Source organism: Coregonus lavaretus (genome assembly GCF_964263955.1).
Source record: "Coregonus lavaretus genome assembly, chromosome: 1".
Classification (NCBI taxonomy): domain Eukaryota; kingdom Metazoa; phylum Chordata; class Actinopteri; order Salmoniformes; family Salmonidae; genus Coregonus; species Coregonus lavaretus.
In genome coordinates, this window is record NC_139988.1 from 37,368,802 (window position 1) to 37,391,236 (window position 22,435).

The 22,435-nt window shown below is 40.9% G+C and overlaps 1 protein-coding gene across 1 annotated transcript; it reads left to right on the forward strand.

Moving 5' to 3' along the window:
- Positions 1-7,742: 7,742 nt before the first annotated feature.
- On the forward strand, positions 7,743-21,648 carry LOC311128808 (transmembrane protein 26-like; the record flags this gene model as incomplete). Its single annotated transcript, XM_084161040.1, has 6 exons — positions 7,743-7,936; positions 11,804-11,900; positions 12,002-12,091; positions 16,001-16,209; positions 18,179-18,258; positions 21,362-21,648. 6 exons carry the CDS (start codon positions 7,743-7,745, stop codon positions 21,646-21,648), a joined length of 957 nt encoding a protein of 318 aa, XP_084017166.1.
- Positions 21,649-22,435: the final 787 nt, after the last annotated feature.

Here is a 22,435-nt window from a genome sequence, read left to right on the forward strand (position 1 = left end):
TGTTCCTCTGCACATGTTTCAGCTGTAACCTTACACTTGGTTTTGTGCTTGGATAATTATATGACAATGGCAGGTTCAGCAAGATGCATTCAGAACAGGTAACAGGAGACTTGAATGGCGTTGCAGGCTAAGTTTAGCACATAAGAGCTTCATTTTGAGGTGGTCTAGCATTTCTTACTCAAGCATATAAGGCCTGTGCATTCACATGCAATCTCATATTCCCCATCCTTTGCTTTGGGGGCAGCATGATTAATTGGATTGATATACTGTAGCTAGCATTTTCCAAGTGCAAAACATGTTTTACATTGGGGGAAGGGAGGGGGGGGGGGGGTTAACCTTTGTTGACATTACACATTTTCTTAATAAATTCAACTCATTATATTTCACTGTTCAAATTGAACCTTGGACCTGATAAGGCAGCATGCACACACTCCAGCCACATTTCACCGACATGGCCATTGCATTCCCACTAGGGGCTATAGTCATTGAGCATGCATGATGTCGTATGTCTACATGCATGTTAGTTAGTTATGATAGTTTATAACAAACATTGGATGGGAATTATTCTAAAATGTTGTCTGAATTGCTGCCATTAAAATTAATTAATTGACTGCAAAATGCAATTTCATATTCACAGCTTTTATAACAGCTGAATTGTTTGATAATGACAAGTGAGTCATTTTGCTATGCGTCACAGGAATATAATCATGCATCACAGAACACATATTCAAGTGAATATGTATTAACATCACTGCAGATATATTGCAGCGATATCATATGCAAATTGAATCAGGAATGAAAGCACTGGATAAATCTGAATTTGCAAACTACCTACAGAATAGTCCTCAACCATAGACAGTATCTCTTCATCTGAGACTGGGATTAGCAGAATGATGAATAATGTATTGTGCGAATATCTGGTGTATAACTCTGTTGCCTTGATTTATAGCTGCTGGTAAATTGATAATTTACAATACACCCTGATGACTGAAAAACCTCAACTGTGAAAACCTCATTAAAAGGAGCTGGAGTAAAACCATCAAAGTTGACTTCTGAATGTTGCCTTAGTTGTATATATTATGCATTTTCACTACTCTGGCGGCTAATATAATGTATAGATCATTAGTGGTAGGACCCTCAGAGTCCTGGTGAACTGGGAGGTTTTGGGATGTGCATTTGGCTGTAGATGAGGGCAATGGTGGCAAGATGCAATGTATTTTCCATTCTATATTATATGTTCAATAAAGTACAAGTGATGAAAAAGAGGGGCCTCCTCAGCTTCAATAGGCATGTCACACCTCTGCAGGAAGTCATTGTGGAATCACTTAAGGTTTTTGTAATAGGCGTTTGAGTTTTTGCAATGAATGTTGTACATTTCATAGGGACACACTGAGTACAGACGTCAATTCAACGTCTATTCCATGTTGGTTCAACGTAATTTCATTGAAATTATGTGGAAACAACGTTGATTCAACCAGTGTGTGCCCAGTGTTGAGGAAACAAGTTATAGGTATTGTTTCAATGCAGTGGAAAGGGAAAAATTGTGTTCAGAACAAAGCACATAAGCAAACCACTCAGCATTAATAATTGATCTCTTTTTATATGGCAATTTAGGACTCACTTGAAGTTGCTATGGTGACAGGATATTTTGAGACAGCCAATGACCTATGCAAAAACCATTCACTTCACTGAAGCTAAATTAGATTGGTAGGACTGCTGTCTAATATATGGTTGAGAAGAACATAATCCCTGCTTTGCTTCGGGTTTTCAACAGAGGGCATATTTAGGTCTTTAATATCAATGTAAAACATCTGTGAGCTGTTTATTGTGAGGGAATATGAGCCAAGTAGCAACCCTCAGCCTTGTTTTGATTTCTAATGCTGACAATATATGAGTTGTCAAGTTAATAATGATACAACAAGGAGTTAAGGAAAATAATACATGGAACACAATATTCTTTACAGCAAATCCCCTCTAAGTCTCTTTATTTCGGATTACGTAAAAATTCCACATTTGAAAAGCTTTGAGGAGTCGCTTTGAGGCAAATCGTGTTGTCCAATAACTCTGGAGCCCATGCAGCTGTTGGCCTTGGCGAATGAGTCATGTGTTGCCCATTTATGTCCAATTTCTCCCATGCAAATGCTTGACATGTGTGACTTACAGTTTAAACACAGCCCTTTGACTAGGCAGAAAATCAATGCCAGTTCAATCAAACCATTCATGCCACCTGTTCAACCTTGACCCTGCTTTTTAAAGAAAGGTAATAAAGAACCAGCCTATTATCTTTACAATAACCATTTAGGGACATCTATCATGAACCTAGTTCATATAGAGATAGACAAAATGGTAGATGGTTCACTATAAGGATCATCATTATGTCAGCGGCATGTGTTGTTTTTCTTTTGGAAACATGTGTGCTCTAGATTTCCTTCCCTGGTAATGAGAAACGAATGTTGTTCATAAATGTCCTCAGAGGGCCTATTGCTGGCACAACTAATTCACATCAAACCAACTGACAAATGTGTTGTGGAGTGCTTTGCTGACTATAATATGACAGTCAAGAGAATTGAAATGGAATGCTTCCCATTTACCAACCACTCACCTTGCAGACCCCTTTCCTTAAAGTTAAGTGAATCACTGCCACCTGTTGGATCACAGTAGAATTTCAACTCAGAAGGAATTGTATGTTATTATTTCTCTGAATATTTAGGGGAAATATAAATGGGAAATGTGGTTACATTCCCCAATCATAATTGGATATGCTATTCAGCATTTGTGATCAGAACTCTCCCTGTAATACCCCTGTAATACCCCAAAATAGAATTGAAGAGTTACAGTTATAACACAATTACAAAACATATGTGCAGATAGATTCTACTGTAATTCAAACCTCAGTACATATATTTTTCTGAACTACCCTGACCAATACCACAGAGTGTTAAAACCACACAGTATCCCACAAGACTTCAATAAAGTGGAATCTCCTGGTATTTTCCCCTTGAGGCAAAAGCTCTTGCACAGAAATGAGTTAGGTCAAAAGTCATGGTGGTGGATGCCCTTTGCTCCCAAGGCCAAGGGGCCAAGAGGATTCAAGTAACTTCAGTATCTCACAACCAAGTGAAATTAGCAATTAGTTGCTCAAGTTCCTTTACACGCTGTCAGAAGACTGACAAGGTCATTCAGTTCATCCCTGACACAGCAAATAACTATCTTCATTAGTGGTGTCATTATTATTACTGAATGAAGCGCAGAGGAAGCCTTGTTATTGCAGGTGGGAATGTGGTAGCTGGGAAATCTATTTCTGTTTACATGTCAGGGGGTTTGTTTCCTTGCTCCGCTCACGATCTCTCCCAATGAACTATATACACTGAACAAAAATATAAACGCAACATGTAATGTGTTGGTCCCATAATTCATGAGCTGAAATAGAAGATCCCAGAAATGTTCCATGCGCACAAAAAGCTTATTTCTCTCAAATTTTGTGCACAAATTTGATTACATCCCTGTTAGTGAGCATTTCTCCTTTGCCAAAATAATCCATCCACCTGTCAGGTGTGGCATATCAAGAAGATGATTAAACAGCATGATCATTACACAGGTGCACCTTGTGCTGGTGACAATAAAAGGCCACTAAAATGGGCAGTTTTGTCACACAACAAAATGCCACAGATCTCTCAAGTTTTGAAGGAGCATGCAATTGGCATGCAGGAATGTCCACCAGAGCGGTTGCCAGAGAATTTAATGTTCATTTCTCTACCATAAGCCGCCTCCAACGTCATTTTAGAGAATTTGGCAGTACGTCCAACCGGCCTCACAACAGCAGACCACGTGTAACCACGCCAGCCCAGGATCTCCACATCCGGCTTCTGCACCTGCGGGATTGTCTGAGACCAGACACCCGGACAGCTGGTGAAACTGAGGAGTATTTCCGTCTGTAATAAAGCCCTTTTGTGGGGAAAAACTCATTCTGATTGGCTGGGCCTGGCTACCCAGTGGGTGGGCCTAGCTCCCAAGTGGGTGGGCCTATGCCCTCCCAGGCCCATCCATGGCTGCGCCCCTGCCCAGTCATGTGAAATCCATAGATTATGGCCTAATGAATTTATTTCAATTGACTGATTTGCTGATATGAACTGTAACTCAGTAGAAAATTTGAAATTGTTGCATGTTGCGTTTATATTTTTGTTCAGTATAGAATCAGCTCTGCAGCCAAATAGGCAGAGAGAACATTGCACTATCCTGTGTGCCTTACCATCCCTGGCTGAATTGAAAGTGGTGAATAATTTATTGGGGAGCTCTACCGATATTGAATTTGTGTTTGAAAACGTCAAATTGTAATCACAATCAGAAATATCAATTTGTACACTACGAGCAAAATGTTTGCACACACCTACTCATTCAAGGGTTTTTCTTTCATTTAAATAATTTTTTACATTGTAGAATAATAGTGAAGACATCAAAACTACGAAATAACACATATGGAATGATGTAGTAACCAAAAAAGTGTTAAACAAATCAAAATATATTTTATATTTGAGATTCTTCAAATAGCCACCCTTTGCCTTGATGGCATCTTTGCACACTCTTGGGATTCTCTCAACCAGCTTCATGAGGTAGTCACCTAGAATGCATTTCAATTAACAGGTGTGCCTTCTTAAAAGTGAATTTGTGGGATTTCTTTCCATTTTAATGCGTTTGAGCCAATCAGTTGTGTTGTGACAAGGTAGGGGGGTATACAGAAGATAGCCCTATTTGGTAAAAGACCAAGTCCATATTATGGTAAGAACAGCTCAAATAACCAAAGAGAAACAACAGTCCATCATGACTTTAAGACATGAAGGTCAGTCAATACGGAACATTTCAAGAACTTCGAAAATGTCTTCAAGTGCAGTCGTAAAAACCATCAAGCGCTATGATGAAACTGGCTCTCATGAGGACCACCACAGGAAAGAAAGACCAATAGTTACCTCTGCTGCAGAGGATACGTTTATTAGATTTACCAGCCTCAGAAATTGCAGCTCAAATAAATGCTTCACAGAGTTGAAGTAACAGACACATCTCAACATCAACTGTTCAGACGAGACTGTGTGAATCAGGCCTCAAATTGCTGCAAAGAAACCACTACTAAAGGACACCAATAATAAGAAGAAACTTGCTTGGGCCAAGAAACACGAGCAATGGACATTAGACCGGTGAAAATGTGTCCTTTGGTCTGGAGTCCAAATTGGAGATTTTTGGTTCCAACCGCTGTGTCTTTGTGAGACGCGGTGTGGGTGAACGGATGATCTCCGCATGTGTATTTCCCACCGTAAAGCATGGAGGAGCAGGTGTTATGGTGTGGGGGTGCTTTGCTGGTGACACTGTCTGTGATTTATTTAGAATTCAAGGCACACTTAACCAGCATTGCTACCACAGCATTCTGCAGCGATACGTCATCCCATCTGGTTTGGGCTTAGTGGGACTATCATTTGTTTTTCAACAGGACAATGACCCAACACCCTCCAGGCTGTGTAAGGACTATTTTATCAAGAAGGCGAGTGATGGAGTGCTGCATCAGATGACCTGGCCTCCACAATCCCGCGACCTCAACCCAATGGAGATGGTAGCAGCCAACAAGTGCTCAGCATATGTGGGAACTCCTTCAAGACTGTTGGAAAAGCATTCCAGGTGAAGCTGGTTGAAAGAATGCCAAGAGTGTGCAAAGCTGTCATCAAGGCAAAGGGTGGCTATTTGAAGAATCTCAAATGTAAAATATATTTTGATTTGTTTAACACTTTTTTGGTTACTACATGATTCCATATGTGTTATTTCATAGTTTTGATGTCTTCACTATTATTCTACAATGTAGAAAATAGTAAAAATAAAGAAAAACCCTGGAATTAGTACGTGTGTCCAAACTTTTGACTGGTACTGTATATGTAATTAAAATATGGCTTCAAATATCAAAGTGGGTTTAGATAGAGCAATTTTGATGTTATTGGAGGAAAACATCTAACCATGGGTATATTTCTTTGTGTTATAAGTGGTTTTAATATGTAGTCTGTATACAGTATATTCATGCGTGAATAAATCGAATTAATGCAAATGACCAAAGGGACTTCATCACTCATAACTTCATAAAGAATGATTGCAAGCTGTTTATCTGAATCAAAAGTCTGTGCATCCATAGCTGTGGGAAGTAGGGGTGCTGAGGGTGCTGCACCCCCTGATAAATCAAAATATATCTATTAGTTCCCCCCCACACACAAAATTAGTGAACTAGGCCTTTATTACTCTTGTATGAATGGAGAAAGATACTTGTCAGCAGAGTAGAGAAAAATACTTTTCAGAGCGGAGAAAAATACTATTAGTAGGCCTATGTTTTTTCCTTTATATAACAGTCTAAGTAGAGCATATCTCTATTTTATTGTGGAATGTATCACTGACATAGATATTGAATATAGGCCTAATCATTTCTTAAGAACACCTTACTGCAAATCTACTCAATATGGTTCAAATAGATGTGTTATGTTAGGTCTTTCTCAATTTCCTCTCTTCCCTCTGTCCATAAATGTGACAGTTTACAGCATTGGAATTTCATGAAGCACACATGGTCACTTTGATGAGGCCTAGGCTATTGTATGCACATTTTCAACATCTGATGAATCATTCCAGTGAATATCGTCTGCCTTTGAGCCTGTGTATAGCCTAATTATATCCATCAATCATAATAAAATAACGTATAGCCTAACAGTAGGCATATATTTACATTTACGTCATTTAGCAGACGCTCTTATCCAGAGCGACTTACAGTTAGTGATACATTATTTTATTTTTTTATTCATACTGGCCCCCCGTGGGAATCGAACCCACAACCCTGGCGTTGCAAACGCCATGCTCTACCAACTAAGCTACATGCCATTCCCTCCCCTACCCTGGACGACGCTGGGCCAATTGTGCGCCGCCCCATATATCATGTTAAGCAATGCAGTGCTGCCCTCTTCAGTACAAAGTTGCACATATAAATCCCTTGACGTTAATAAAATTCGATACAATAAATAAATAGCATTTTAGTTGTGTGTGCAAATGTAGCCTTATCTTCATTTGACTGCATTGGAAAATCACTATTGTAATACTACTCCCGTCAATCAAAAACGAGACCCCGTTTGGGGAGCGTAATGCTTTGAACACACCGACTGTGCTTTTGCGCAAAATAGTATGCAGCATCTTCTAGATATGTGTGCAACAAAAGTTCAACATTCACCCTCTGCTACCATTTCTGTCAACCCGTTGACACATACAGTTTGATGCATACGTTCGATAAATCCAACGTAGGCACCACACAGAACGCACTGCAACTGCCTCTGCAACGCAATGCTGCAAGGCAAACGCAGCGTTCCATTGGAAACGAATGTACTTTTGGTTTACCAAAACACTGGCGCAGTCGGTGTGTTCAAAGCGTAAAGCTTTGGTGGCTGTGTGTGGAGGTTTCCACTAGTTACCTCAGCCACAATACCATAAAAATTAATTAAGTTAATTTAGTTAGTGTTAGGCATAAGGTTAGCAGTGTGGTTAAGGTTAAGTTTAAAATACAATTTTAAGAAAATAAATTGTAGAATTGGGCGCGGTTTATAACTTTGTGGCTGTGGTAACTAGTGACGACCGTGTGTTGTAGAGTAAGTTATTCATTGTCGGCGGTCGACTGGAGCTTGAATCTTCAGGAATAACGGGACCCTTAAACTGTCGAATCTTTACCATTAAGCGTCATGGCATTTGTGGTCAAATTTTCATGTGCGATTGTTACTAGGTTGCTATTTATTGTCATCTCACTAATCGGAGTTTGGAGAGTGAAATTGGTTAAAGATGACAATAACTTCTGGTTTCTGACATTCCTGTTTCTACCTCTCATTCTCGAAATGATCATAACTTTGAAAATAAGAAAGGGAAAGGATTATAAATGGTAAGATTCTGTTCATTTATTCTATTATAGCCTACGCTATTTTAGCATACTGTGCATAATTTGTCATGTGCAGGCTATCCAAATATTTTAGTCCTAAAGACATAACAGACAACAAATAAGAAGTTTAATATAATAATAATATTGGATAGTCTGTGTTTTCCACGTCTATTGTTAAACATTTTGATAAATATATTTTTCTTCCTTTCAATCTTAAATAGCTCTTACCAAATATTTTTATCCTAAAGACATAACAGACAACAAATAAGATAGTGCAAAATGAAGTTTAATATAACTGTAAAATGCCATGACTATGAAATTGATATATTCTGAATGATGGGAGGATGGACAAAAACCCACGACTTCAAAATGTTTTAAATAATTTAATGTTACGTTCCCCAGCAAGAAAAACAAACAATGTCGCTCAAACAGAACGGGGGACTAACAGAGTCACTGACAACCAAAACGAAACGGGTGGGGTTTTGTGATTCTGTCTTTCGTAATTTACGGAACTGTTGTCTGTATGCCTCTGGGACCAACTTGTAAGCCCGAAGGATAGCAGCTTTAATCTCTACGGGATCGGTGTCCCATATACAGGACGGTTGAGCTAACGTGCGCTAATGTGATTAGCATGACTGTTGTAAGTAACAGAAAACTTTCCAGGACATAGACATGTCTTATATGGGCAGAAAGCTTAAAGTCTTGTTAATCTAACTGCACTGTCCATTTTACAGTAGCTATTACAGTGAAAGAATACCATGCTATTGTTTGAGGAGAGTGCACAACAACAACAAAAACTTATCATGGCAACTGGTTTGATACATTCACCTGTGAAGGTAAATAATGTACGTGGTCCTCTGTAGCTCAGCTGGTAGAGCACGGCGCTTGTAACGCCAAGGTAGTGGGTTCGATCCCCGGGACCACCCATACACAAAACAAAAAAAAATGTATGCACGCATGACTGTAAGTTGCTTTGGATAAAAGCGTCTGCTAAATGGCATATTATTACTTACATTCAGTAGTCTTGCGCTGATCCTAAGGGTCCCAGAGATAAAATGTAGCATAGTTTTGTTTGATAAAATCCATTTTTATATTCAAATGTAGGAACTGGGTTTTACAATTTGAACCCCTGCTGTCTTTGGCTCCACACCGACCCCGCCCGGCCATCTAGATGTGTAAAAGTTAGTGTATAAGCTAATGATCCATCATGTATGACATTCCTGGGAGTGTGTAAACTTACATTTTGTATTACCATATCATTTTTGTATGTTCTCTATAGTTATGTACTTGAAAATGTATCAATTGACCAATTCGGCACATTTGGGCAGACTTGATACAAAATAGTCCAGTATTACAATGCTTCACTGGATCAATCTGAAACTTTGCACACACACTGCTGCCATCTAGTGGGCAAAATCTAAATTGCGCCTGAACTGCAATATTATATTGTGGCCTTTCTTTTGCATTTCAAAGATGATGGAACAAAACAAGAAAATAGAAAACGCATGTTTTTTTGTTTGTATTATCTTTTACCAGATCTAATGTGTTATATTCTCCTACATTAATTTCACATTACCACAAACTTGCATATCCTTGCTTCAGGTCCTGAGCTACAGGCAGTTAGATTTGGGTATGTCATTTTAGGCGAAAATTGAAAAAAAGGGTCAGATCCTTAAGAAGTTAACAGTGTCATAGTCTGAACTCTGGTCAAGCCATAAAGCGGTGTACAATTTTTGAGCTTTTCCCACAAGAACATTTGAGGAGCAGTGACCAAATATCTCACGGCCATTATAGGGATGTGGCAATCCGCTCAAACAGAGTAAAATATACATCACCTCCTTTTCATTGAAAGGCGGTACAAGCCAGCTGTTCCGATCAAGATCAAACTCTGTTGAGGGTGCAGGATGGCCTGACTGGATTCGGAGCGCTTGCAGATCCATCTCTATTAATCGAATGGCATGTGCACGTTCTGCTTGTTCTAGTCTGGCTGCACGTTCTCATTCTTGTTTGGCTGCACGCTCATCTTGTCTTTCCCTGTGCTCCAACTCTAATTTCTGTTGTTAAAGCTCAAATTGTTGTTGCTACAACTTTGCCTTTAGTTCTAACTCCCTTAGTTGTATGTCTACGGGGATCTACTCTACTACCCGTAGTGCCTTTTTCATCAGCCTCACTCTCCGAGAGGATTTCCTCATCCACTAAAACAGTACCGATCAACTCTTTGGCAACTACTTTTGGATCGCCAGATGCCACTTTAATGCCAATGCTTTGCGATGAGCAGATTCGCCTTTGTGCATTCATCTAGCATCTCCCATGTAGGGTTCTCCACAAATGTTTCCAACTTAAAGTCCATGGCTTTATTTTAATTTTATTAGCCTGTGTGTTTATGCAACTTTCAAAATGATTCCAACAATCGTATATCCCCTCAAGGTGGATGTCAGTGACAGAAACTCAAAAGTGTATTTTGAACACTCAAATATCTGGGTATAGCAGAGCTTCCGAGTAGGTGACTATAGCAACTACCATACTCATGGGAAACAATATCCCGGATGAGCCACCCATTTTGTTACGTTCCCCAACAAGAAAACCAAATGATGTTGCTCAAACAGAAAGGGGAACTAACAAAGAGTCACTGAAAACCCCTCATCCTGACTGGTTGCATCACTGCCTGGTATGGCAGCTGCTCGGCCTCCGAATGCAGGGCACTACAGATGGTAGTGCGTACGGCCCAGTACATCACTGGGGCCAAGCTTCCTGCCATCCAGGACCTCTATACCAGGCAGTGTCAGAGGAAGGCCCTAAAAATTGTCAAAGACTCCAGCCACCCTAGTCATAGACTGTTCTCTCTGCTACCGCACGGCAAGCGGTACCGGTGAGCCAAGTCTAGGTCCAAAAGGCTTCTTAACAGCTTCTACCCCAAGCCATAAGACTCCTAAACAGCTAATCATGGCTACCCGGACTATTTGCATTGAATAGCACCTGGGCCAGCACAGGTGAAACACCTTCCCACTAACGAGATGGCAACCAGCACAGGTGTAACACATACTGTGGTCCTCTGTAGCTCAATTGGTAGAGGATGGTGCTTGTAACGCCAGGGTAGTGGGTTTGATCCCCGGGACCACCCATACGTAAAAATGTATGCACACATGACTGTAAGTCGCTTTGGATAAAAGCATCTGCTAAATGGCATATTATATTATTATTATTATACTGACTAACGAGGTAACACCAATCGGTGCGCCCTACGTGCTAACGTGCTAAAAGTCCAACCTCAAAACATAAATGGAAAAACCAAAACCTGTAACAGTAAACAAATAAACAAAATATTCCAGCTTTAAATTTGCAATAGCTCTTACCCAAAGCGTGCCATGATTATGAAAATTATACATTCATTTGTTTTGTCTTGTCAATTACACACACCTGGTTCATATTCCCCTCATTAGTATGTATATAAGTATTCCCTCTGCCCCCTTGTCCTTGTGAGTGTTTTTTTAATTTTATTTTTATTTTTTTACCTTTATTTAACTAGGCAAGTCAGTGAAGAACAAATTCTTATTTACAATGACGGCATACACCGGCCAAACCCGGACAACGCTAGGCCAATTGTGAGGATTAGTAGCTCGGTTGAGCTCAGTATTTTGTATTGCCGGGGTATTTTCCCCGTGTGCATGTTTGTTCCAGTGCGCCTGTTTTGCGCACTGGACTGGTTACGCTGGATTACGGAATAAACTCTGTATACTGTGATTTACCCTCCTGCGCCTGACTCCTTCAAATCACGCGTCACAATAGGTGCATGCATCTCTCAAATGCATGTGAATGGAATAAAGAGTTGTCACAAAAATAAATCAAGTTCATTTTCTCCTTCAACCCGAGGTTCTCGCCAGCCATCTTGCTTTTCCTGATCAATATAATTCCTTCCATCTGGATTTTGGAACTACATCATCAGGAGAACAAATCTAGTTACCCTCAGGTACAGAAAACAGAGATGGAGAAAAATCGCAAAGCTCCATGTTCAATGTATGCATGAAAGTTATAAAACATTTACTTACAACGTCACTTCTCTCATTTCAGTGCAAGAAAATGGACTCATGGGAAAATGTGAAAAGCATGATTTCTCTGAACGAAACTGTGGAGAATTTAACGGTTCAAACCTATTTAAAGGTAAATACTGGAACTAGTTTTCGTTTCTTGACTATTTTACCTTTCACTTTTCTTAAATCTACTGTAGCTAGGACCCTTGACCTCAATATAGCAATAAACATTCAGAAGACAATAAATATTCACATGGCCTTTCTACACAGATGTTGACGTATTCGCGAATTCACAGTCGACGACAGGGTCACATCTAAGTATACAGTTGAAGTCGGAAGTTTACATACACCTTAGCCACATACAGTGGGGGGAAAAAGTATTTAGTCAGTCACCAATTGTGCAAGTTATCCCACTTAAAAAGATGAGAGAGGCCTGTAATTTTCATCATAGGTACACGTCAACTATGACAGACAAATTGAGATTTTTTTTCTCCAGAAAATCACATTGTAGGATTTTTAATGAATTTATTTGCAAATTATGGTGGAAAATAAGTATTTGGTCACCTACAAACAAGCAAGATTTCTGGCTCTCACAGACCTGTAACTTCTTCTTTAAGAGGCTCCTCTGTCCTCCACTCGTTACCTGTATTAATGGCACCTGTTTGAACTTGTTATCAGTATAAAAGACACCTGTCCACAACCTCAAACAGTCACACTCCAAACTCCACTATGGCCAAGACCAAAGAGCTGTCAAAGGACACCAGAAACAAAATTGTAGACCTGCACCAGGCTGGGAAGACTGAATCTGCAATAGGTAAGCAGCCTGGTTTGAAGAAATCAACTGTGGGAGCAATTATTAGGAAACGGAAGACATACAAGACCACTGATAATCTCCCTCGATCTGGGGCTCTACGCAAGATCTCACCCCGTGGGGTCAAAATGATCACAAGAACGGTGAGCAAAAATCCCAGAACCACACGGGGGGACCTAGTGAATGACCTGCAGAGAGCTGGGACCAAAGTAACAAAGCTTACCATCAGTAACACACTATGCCGCCAGGGACTGAAATCCTGCAGTGCCAGACGTGTCCCTCTGCTTAAGCCAGTACATGTCCAGGCCCGTCTGAAGTTTGCTAGAGTGCATTTGGATGATCCAGAAGAGGATTGGGAGAATGTCATATGGTCAGATGAAACCAAAATAGAACTTTTTGGTAAAAACTCAACTTGTCGTGTTTGGAGGACAAAGAATGCTGAGTTGCATCCAAAGAACACCCTACCTACTGTGAAGCATGGGGGTGGAAACATCATGCTTTGGGGCTGTTTTTCTGCAAAGGGACCAGGACGACTGATCCGTGTAAAGGAAAGAATGAATGGGGCCATGTATCGTGAGATTTTGAGTGAAAACCTCCTTCCATCAGCAAGGGCATTGAAGATGAAACGTGGCTGGGTCTTTCAGCATGACAATGATCCCAAACACACCGCCCGGGCAACGAAGGAGTGGCTTCGTAAGAAGCATTTCAAGGTCCTGGAGTGGCCTAGCCAGTCTCCAGATCTCAACCCCATAGAAAATCTTTGGAGGGAGTTGAAAGTCCGTGTTGCCCAGCGACAGCCCCAAAACATCACTGCTCTAGAGGAGATCTGCATGGAGGAATGGGCCAAAATACCAGCAACAGTGTGTGAAAACCTTGTGAAGACTTACAGAAAACATTTGACCTGTGTCATTGCCAACAAAGGGTATATAACAAAGTATTGAGAAACTTTTGTTATTGACCAAATACTTATTTTCCACCATAATTTGCAAATAAATTCATTAAAAATCCTACAATGTGATTTTCTGGATTTTGTTTTCTCATTTTGTCTGTCATAGTTGACGTGTACCTATGATGAAAATTACAGGCCTCTCTCATATTTTTAAGTGGGAGAACTTGCACAATTGGTGGCTGACTAAATACCTTTTTTCCCCACTGTACATTTAAACTCTGTTTTTCACAATTCCTGACATTTAATCGTAGTAAAAATTCCATGTTAGGTCAGTTAAAATCAGCACTTTATTTTAAGAATGTGAAATGTCAGAATAATAGTAGAGAGAATGATGTAGTTCAGCTTTTATTTATTTCATCACATTCCCAGTGGGTCAGAAGTTTACATACACTCAATTAATATTTGGTAGCATTGCCTTTAAATTGTTTAACTTGGGTCAAACGTTTCGGGTTGCCTTCCACAAGCTTCCCACAATAAGTTGGGTGAATTTTGGCCCATTCCTCCTGACAGAGCTGGTGTAACTGAGTCAGGTTTGTAGGCCTCCTTGCTTGCACACGCTTTTTCAGTTCTGCCCACACATTTTCTATAGGATTGAGGTCAGGGCTTTGTGATGGCCACTCCAATACCTTTGTTGTCCTTAAGCCATTTTGCACCAACTTTGGAAGTATGCTTGGGGTCATTGTCCATTTGGAAGACCCATTTGCGACCAAGCTTTAACTTCCTGAATGATGTCTTGAGATGTTGCTTCAATATATCCACATAATTTTCCTTCCTCATGATGCCATCTATTTTGTGAAGTGCACCAGTCCCTCCTGCAGCAAAGCACCCCCACAGCATGATGCTGCCACCCCAGTGCTTCACGGTTGGGATGGTGTTCTTGGGCATGCAAGCTATCCCCTTTTTCCTCCAAACATAACGATGGTCATTATGGCCAAACAGTTCTATTTTTGTTTCATCAGACCAGAAAAAGTATGATCTTTGTCCCCATGTGCAGTTGCAAACCATAGTCTGGCTTTTTTATGGCAGTTTTAGAGCAGTGGCTTCTTCCTTGCTGAGCGGCCTTTCAGGTTATGTTGATATAGGACTCGTTTTGCTGTGGATATAGATACTTTTGTACCTGTTTCCTCCAGCATCTTCACAAGGTCCTTTGCTGTTGTTCTGGGATTGATTTGTCTCTAGGAGACAGAATGCGTCTCCTTCCTGAGCGGTATGACGTGTCTGCGTGGTCCCACAGTGTTTATACTTGCGTACTATTGTTTGTACAGATGAATGTGGTACCTTCAGGTGTTTGGAAATTGCTCCCAAGGATGAACCAGACTTGTAGAGGTCTACAATTTTTTTTCTGAAGTCTTGGCTGATTTCTTTAGATTTTCCCAGGATGTCAAGCAAAGAGGCACTGAGTTTGAAGGTAGGCCTTGAAATACATCCTCAGGTACACCTCCAATTGACTCAAATGATGTCAATTAGCCTATCAGAAGCTTCTAAAGCCATGGCATCATTTTCTGGAATTTTCCAAGCTGTTAAAAGGCACAGCCAAGTTAGTGTATGTAAACTTCTGACCCACTGGAATTGTGATACAGTGAATTATAAGTGAAATAATCTGTCTGTAAACAATTGTTGGAAAAATTACTTGTGTCATGCACAAAGTAGATGTCCTAACCGACTTGCCAAAACTATACTTTGTTAAAAAGAAATTTGTGGAGAGGTTGAAAAACAAGTGTATGTAAACTTACGACTTCAAATGTATTTAGTACTTTCCATTATTAACATACACTGAGTATACCAAACATTAAGAACACCCCCTTTTGCCCTCAGAACAGCCTCAATTCGTTGGGGCATGGACTCTACAAGGTGTCAAGTGTTCCACAGGGATGCTGGCCCATGTTGACTCCAATGCTTCCCACAGTTGTGTCAAGTTGGCTGGATGTCCTTTGGGTGGTGGAACATTCTTGATACACACAGGAAGCTGTTGAGCGTGAAAAACCCAGCAGCGTTGAAGTTCTTGACACAATCCTGTGCGCCTGGTACCTACTACCGTACCCCGTTCAAAGGCACTTTGTCTTGCCCAGGATTCACCTGGTCAATCTATGTCATGGAAAGAGCAGGTTTTGTATACTCAGTGTATAAGGTTATTTCAATCGCAGTGACGGAGGTCTCAGGGGTCATTAGGGGACTCTTCTTTCCTTGTCCTATCCCTACCCTGAGCCTTTTACTGTAGCACATTTTCGAGTGTTTATTATCTATGGTTTGACCCTCTGTTCCCTCTCTTGACATTTGAGGTTCTTGACCAAATCATGTCCACGGTTTGCCCCAACGACTGGATCCTGGCCCTCCATCAGGTCCTGCTAATCCTTCTCATCGTAGGGAAGTGGCTCCTCCCACTGGGGAGCGGGGTCACGCGGAACGAACTCTCCCAGCTCCTGCTTATCTTCGTTGGCACAGCAGCTGACATATTGGAGTTCACCAGTGAAACGCTGTCTGATGTCAAGTAGGTGTCTGACCTTTCGATTGACTTTACTGACTGAGGCTTATGCTTTCCAGTCTAAACAGTTTGCACATATAGTATGACAACATACTATAGTTTTTTCTTTGGCTGTTCGTGCACACAATTTTTTTTTAGAGCACACAGTAAGGAGTATAATGACATGAAGATGTCTGTATCATGTACGATTCACAGATCATAGGGTATTACAGGAGGCATGTATACAGTGAGGGAAAAAAGTATTTGATCCCCTGCTGATTTTGTACGTTTGCCCACTGACAAAGACATGATCAGTCTATAATTTTAATGGTAGGTTTATTTGAACAGTGAGAGACAGAATAGCAACCAAAAAATCCAGATAAACGCATGTCAAAAATGTTATAAATTGATTCGCATTTTAATGAGGGAAATAAGTATTTGACCCCTCTGCAAAACATGACTTAGTACTTGGTGGCAAAACCCTTGTTGGCAATCACAGAGGTCAGACGTTTCTTGTAGTTGGCCACCAGGTTTGCACACATCTCAGGAGGGATTTTGTCCCACTCCTCTTTGCAGATCTTCTCCAAGTCATTAAGGTTTCGAGCCTGACGTTTGGCAACTCGAACCTTCAGCTCCCTCCACAGATTTTCTATGGGATTAAGGTCTGGAGACTGGCTAGGCCACTCCAGGACCTTAATGTGCTTCTTCTTGAGCCACTCCTTTGTTGCCTTGGCCGTGTGTTTTGGGTCATTGTCATGCTGGAATACCCATCCACGACCCATTTTCAATGCCCTGGCTGAGGGAAGGAGGTTCTCACCCAAGATTTGACGGTACATGGCCCCGTCCATCGTCCCTTTGATGCGGTGAAGTTGTCCTGTCCCCTTAGCAGAAAAACACCCCCAAAGCATAATGTTTCCAGCTCTATGTTTGACGGTGGGGATGGTGTTCTTGGGGTCATAGGCAGCATTCGTCCTCCTCCAAACACGGCGAGTTGAGTTGATGCCAAAGAGCTCGATTTTGGTCTCATCTGACCACAACACTTTCACCCAGTTCTCCTCTGAATCATTCAGATGTTCATTGGCAAACGGCCCTGTATATGTGCTTTCTTGAGCAGGGGGACCTTGCGGGCGCTGCAGGATTTCAGTCCTTCACAGCGTAGTGTGTTACCAATTGTTTTCTTGGTGACTATGGTCCCAGCTGCCTTGAGATAATTGACAAGATCCTCCCGTGTAGTTCTGGGCTGATTCCTCACCGTTCTCATGATCATTGCAACTCCACGAGGTGAGAACTTGCATGGAGCCCCAGGCCGAGGGAGATTGACAGTTCTTTTGTGTTTCTTCCATTTGCGAATAATCGCACCAACGGTTGTCACCTTCTCACCAAGCTGCTTGGCGATGGTCTTGTAGCCCATTCCAGCCTTGTATAGGTCTACAATCTTGTCCCTGACATCCTTGGAGAGCTCTTTGGTCTTGGCCATGGTGGAGAGTTTGGAATCTGATTGATTGATTGCTTCTGTGGACAGGTGTCTTTTATACAGGTAACAAACTGAGATTAGGAGCACTCCCTTTAAGAGTGTGCTCCTAATCTCAGCTCGTCACCTGTATAAAAGACACCTGGGAGCCAGAAATCTTTCTGATTGAGAGGGGGTCAAATACTTATTTCCCTCATTGAAATGCAAATCAATTTCTAACATTTTTGACATGCGTTTTTCTGGATTTTTTTGTTGTTATTCTGTCTCTCACTGTTCAAATAAACCTACCATTAAAATTATAGACTGATCATTTCTTTGTCAGTGGGCAAATGTACAAAATCAGCAGGGGATCAAATACTTTTTTCCCTCACTGTAGGTCTAAAAAGGGCCTTAAATGTAAAACCCATTTAAACATCCCTTCTCCCAATGAAGTTTATATATGAGATACCAAATATATTTTCCACTCCCGCTACTGTGGAATCAGCCCATTGACTAGTTGAGCTGTGTGTTCTGTATTCCTCCCAGGGAGAACAGCCCTCAACTGGTGTATATAATCCTAGCGGTGTGGACCTGGAGCATGTTACAGTTTCCTCTCCATCTGGCTGGTGGGTCTCAACATGTGATTTTATTATTCCTATCTGCAGTGAATTTAACTCTCCTTGACTTTGGCCAACAGACACAGGCTATGGAGATCTGTTCGAATGTTGAGGCTCATATTCTTTACGGTGAATTACAGATTAGATGTATTTTATATGCTGATGCCAAGACTTTCATGGTGGGTTTGAGGGTTTATTTGAGTGGGAGAGCCATATCATAGACAGCATTGTGAATGTCACATCTATGAAGGTAAACCTTAAGATTTTTTATCTTTAATTTCATTATCTGTTGTAGACATAGAACTGCAGAGAGCCTCCCCCACAGCCCTACCTACTTTATCAAGTTATCTCTTTGTAGCATGACTGTGGCCAGAAAAGTTTCGAATTTGCCTAAACATTTGAAACGAGACAATCCAGCGCTATCGTAGCCAAGTTGCAACATAAAAAGCTGAGCTGATTTGTGTGCTTATCACCGAGTCCTTATCACCACTTCCTACACACAAACTACAAGGATCTCACCAAAGATAAAAGAAAACTTTATTTAGTACACTCAGAGGAAATATATTTTATCATCAGTATGGATAAAATAGGAAGATGCAACACTTGAAGATGCACTCCAGGATCCAAATTTGTAACATATTTTACGAAATGGATTCATAACATATCACGCAAATTGAAAAATTTGTATGATATCATACAAGTTACAAAAATTGTAACATATCACACGAAATGGATGATATGATAGTACACAATTAGATGACGTAGTTAACAAAAAACGGGGACCACTTTTGGTTTGTGAGCAACACTTTCATAACTACTGGCTGAAATTATGCAAAAAGCTTGAGATAGTTTGGCAACTTCCCCTGAGCTAGCGCTAGTTAGCAATTGCACTAACACTAGTTAGCAACTTACTTCAAGCTGAACGCAGATACATAAAAATGGTATCCACGAGTTCATCTGACTCTGGGCAAGTAGATAAAGGGCTTCATTGCCAAAATTGCAAATGATCCCTTTAAGGATGTACTCAAAGACATTCCTTTTTATATTGTATACAGTGATTTGGTTTAATCTGTCAGTTTTATACACAGATTAAGGCTCACTTCTTCTTCAGTTCCTCATTGCTTGGCTGATGGAGTAAGCTATTGTCAGGCAAACTGCCAATAACCCAAACCTCCTGAAATCCATTATAGCCATGTGGCTAAACAATTCTGGGTTGAGGATCATAAACAGTTCATTACGGCCTCCCTTGTTCTCAGAAAAGACCTACCCCAATCTACTGCATTATTCACAACCTGAAATGATGTACTATAAGTGGATAAGTAACCATCCACTCATCACACATGACATAGTGAGGATGCACTTACAATATGCAATTGTATATACAGTGGGGAAAAAAAGTATTTAGTCAGCCACCAATTGTGCAAGTTCTCCCACTTAAAAAGATGAGAGAGGCCTGTAATTTTCATCATAGGTACATGTCAACTATGACAGACAAAATGAGGAAAAAATTTCCAGAAAATCACATTGTAGGATTTTTTATGAATTTATTTGCAAATTATGGTGGAAAATAAGTATTTTGTCAATAACAAAAGTTTCTCAATACTTTGTTATATACCCCTTGTTGGCAATGACACAGGTCAAACGTTTTCTGTAAGTCTTCACAAGGTTTTCACACACTGTTGCTGGTATTTTGGCCCATTCCTCCATGCAGATCTCCTCTAGAGCAGTGATGTTTTGGGGCTGTCGCTGGGCAACACGGACTTTCAACTCCCTCCAAAGATTTTCTATGGGGTTGAGATCTGGAGACTGGCTAGGCCACTCCAGGACCTTGAAATGCTTCTTACGAAGCCACTCCTTCGTTGCCCGGGAGGTGTGTTTGGGATCATTGTCATGCTAAAAGACCCAGCCACGTTTCATCTTCAATGCCCTTGCTGATGGAAGGAGGTTTTCACTCAAAATCTCACGATACATGGCCCCATTCATTCTTTCCTTTACACGGATCAGTCGTCCTGGTCCCTTTGCAGAAAAACAGCCCCAAAGCATGAAGTTTTCACCCCCATGCTTCACAGTAGGTATGGTGTTCTTTGGATGCAACTCAGCATTCTTTGTCCTCCAAACACGATGAGTTGAGTTTTTACCAAAAAGTTATATTTTGGTTTCATCTGACCATATGACATTCTCCCAATCCTCTTCTGGATCATCCAAATGCACTCTAGCAAACTTCAGACGGGCCTGGACATGTACTGGCTTAAGCAGGGGGACACGTCTGGCAATGCAGGATTTGAGTCCCTGGCGGAGTAGTGTGTTACTGATGGTAGGCTTTGTTACTTTGGTCCCAGCTCTCTGCAGGTCATTCACTAGGTCCCCCCGTGTGGTTCTGGGATTTTTGCTCACCGTTCTTGTGATCATTTTGACCCCACGGAGTGAGATCTTGCGTGGAGCCCCAGATCGAGGGAGATTATCAGTGGTCTTGTATGTCTTCCATTTCCTAATAATTGCTCCCACAGTTGATTTCTTCAAACCAAGCTGCTTACCTATTGCAGATTCAGTCTTCCCAGCCTGGTGCAGGTCTACAATTTTGTTTCTGGTGTCCTTTGACAGCTCTTTGGTCTTGACCATAGTGGAGTTTGGAGTGTGACTGTTTGAGGTTGTGGACAGGTGTATTTTATACTGATAACAAGTTCAAACAGGTGCCATTAATACAGGTAACGAGTGGAGGACAGAGGAGCCTCTTAAAGAAGAAGTTACAGGTCTGTGAGAGCCAGAAATCTTGCTTGTTTGTAGGTGACCAAATACTTATTTTCCACCATAATTTGCAAATAAATTCATAAAAAATCCTACAATGTGATTTTCTGGATTTTTTTTTCTCAATTTGTCTGTCATAGTTGACGTGTACCTATGATGAAAATGACAGGCCTCTCTCATCTTTTTAAGTGGGAGAACTTGCACAATTGGTGGCTGACTAAATACTTTTTTTCCCCACTGTATCTACAATAATCCTGTTGAAGACTTCAACGGAAATACTTCAGGCCTTCAGCCCCAGTTTCCAATAATATCTGAAAATTGTTTTTGAAACTGAACTCGTGTGTGTGTGTGTGTGTGTGTGTATTAGTGGTGAACTCAAAGCCAGAAAGCGTGGGCAAGGGCCAAGGCGATTCCTTCCTGACCAAGCACAGCAAAGACATATGGAGCATCATTGAGAGCCTGTTCATCCAGGATGGCCCATTCCTCGTGGTCCGGCTGACCGTCATGACCTACTTTGATGTCTTCCACCAGATGTTGGTGTTCTTTTCCGTTAAAAACTTCCTGGTGGTCATCCTGAACTTCTATTGGTTGGCCGTCATATGCCAGGACTACAGACCTGTAGTCAGGTCCAGAAGCAGCAGCAACATCCCTTGATTGGGGAGGAAGGGGGGTTGTAGTAGGGAGGTGGTGGAGAACGAGTATGGGAAGGGGAGTTCGGAGCGAAACAAGGTTCCTGCCCCTGCTTTGGAGGAAGATGTTTTGGAGGAAGTTAATACAGACTGAAAATATAATTACATAGTGCTGCATTTATACAAAGCACAAGTTCAATATTGGACAGGGAGTTCAAAAGCTGGAATGAATTATGAGACTTGACATTTAATCGGTAAAGGAAAGGAGAGACAGAAACAGTTTAAAAGTCACAAGCATATTTAAAATCTCAATTTAACCGATTTTTACAGTGCTCTTACTTTATTGTACCATGCTTTTCCCCCTTTGACAACAAACATGCCAAAGCTTAGAAATTAACCCACAAAGGCATGTGAAATAGAAAAACACTTGTTTGAGTTAGTAAACAAAGGTTATTATTGTAAAGATAGGCAGCCAAGTGTTACTGTCCACTGACTCCACAGGTTATACTCTGTAATAGTTGACAAAGTCTGTCCCATTTAGTTTTCCAAAAGGTTGCTTGTGACAATGGGAAAAGGTGTGGTTATGCTACAACATCTGTACTGTAGTATTTTACAATAAGGCTGTAACATAACACAATTTGGAAAAGGTCAAGGGGTATGAATACTTTCCGAATGCACTGTATGTCTGATTGAATTAAGGCTAGAATTTTATAGGGGTGAAATGGCGGGCTGTTTTATTTATATTTTCTTTCTTTAAATGTATGAATAATCTTTATTTCAATGCATATAGCTTAATGTTTATGTATTTTACA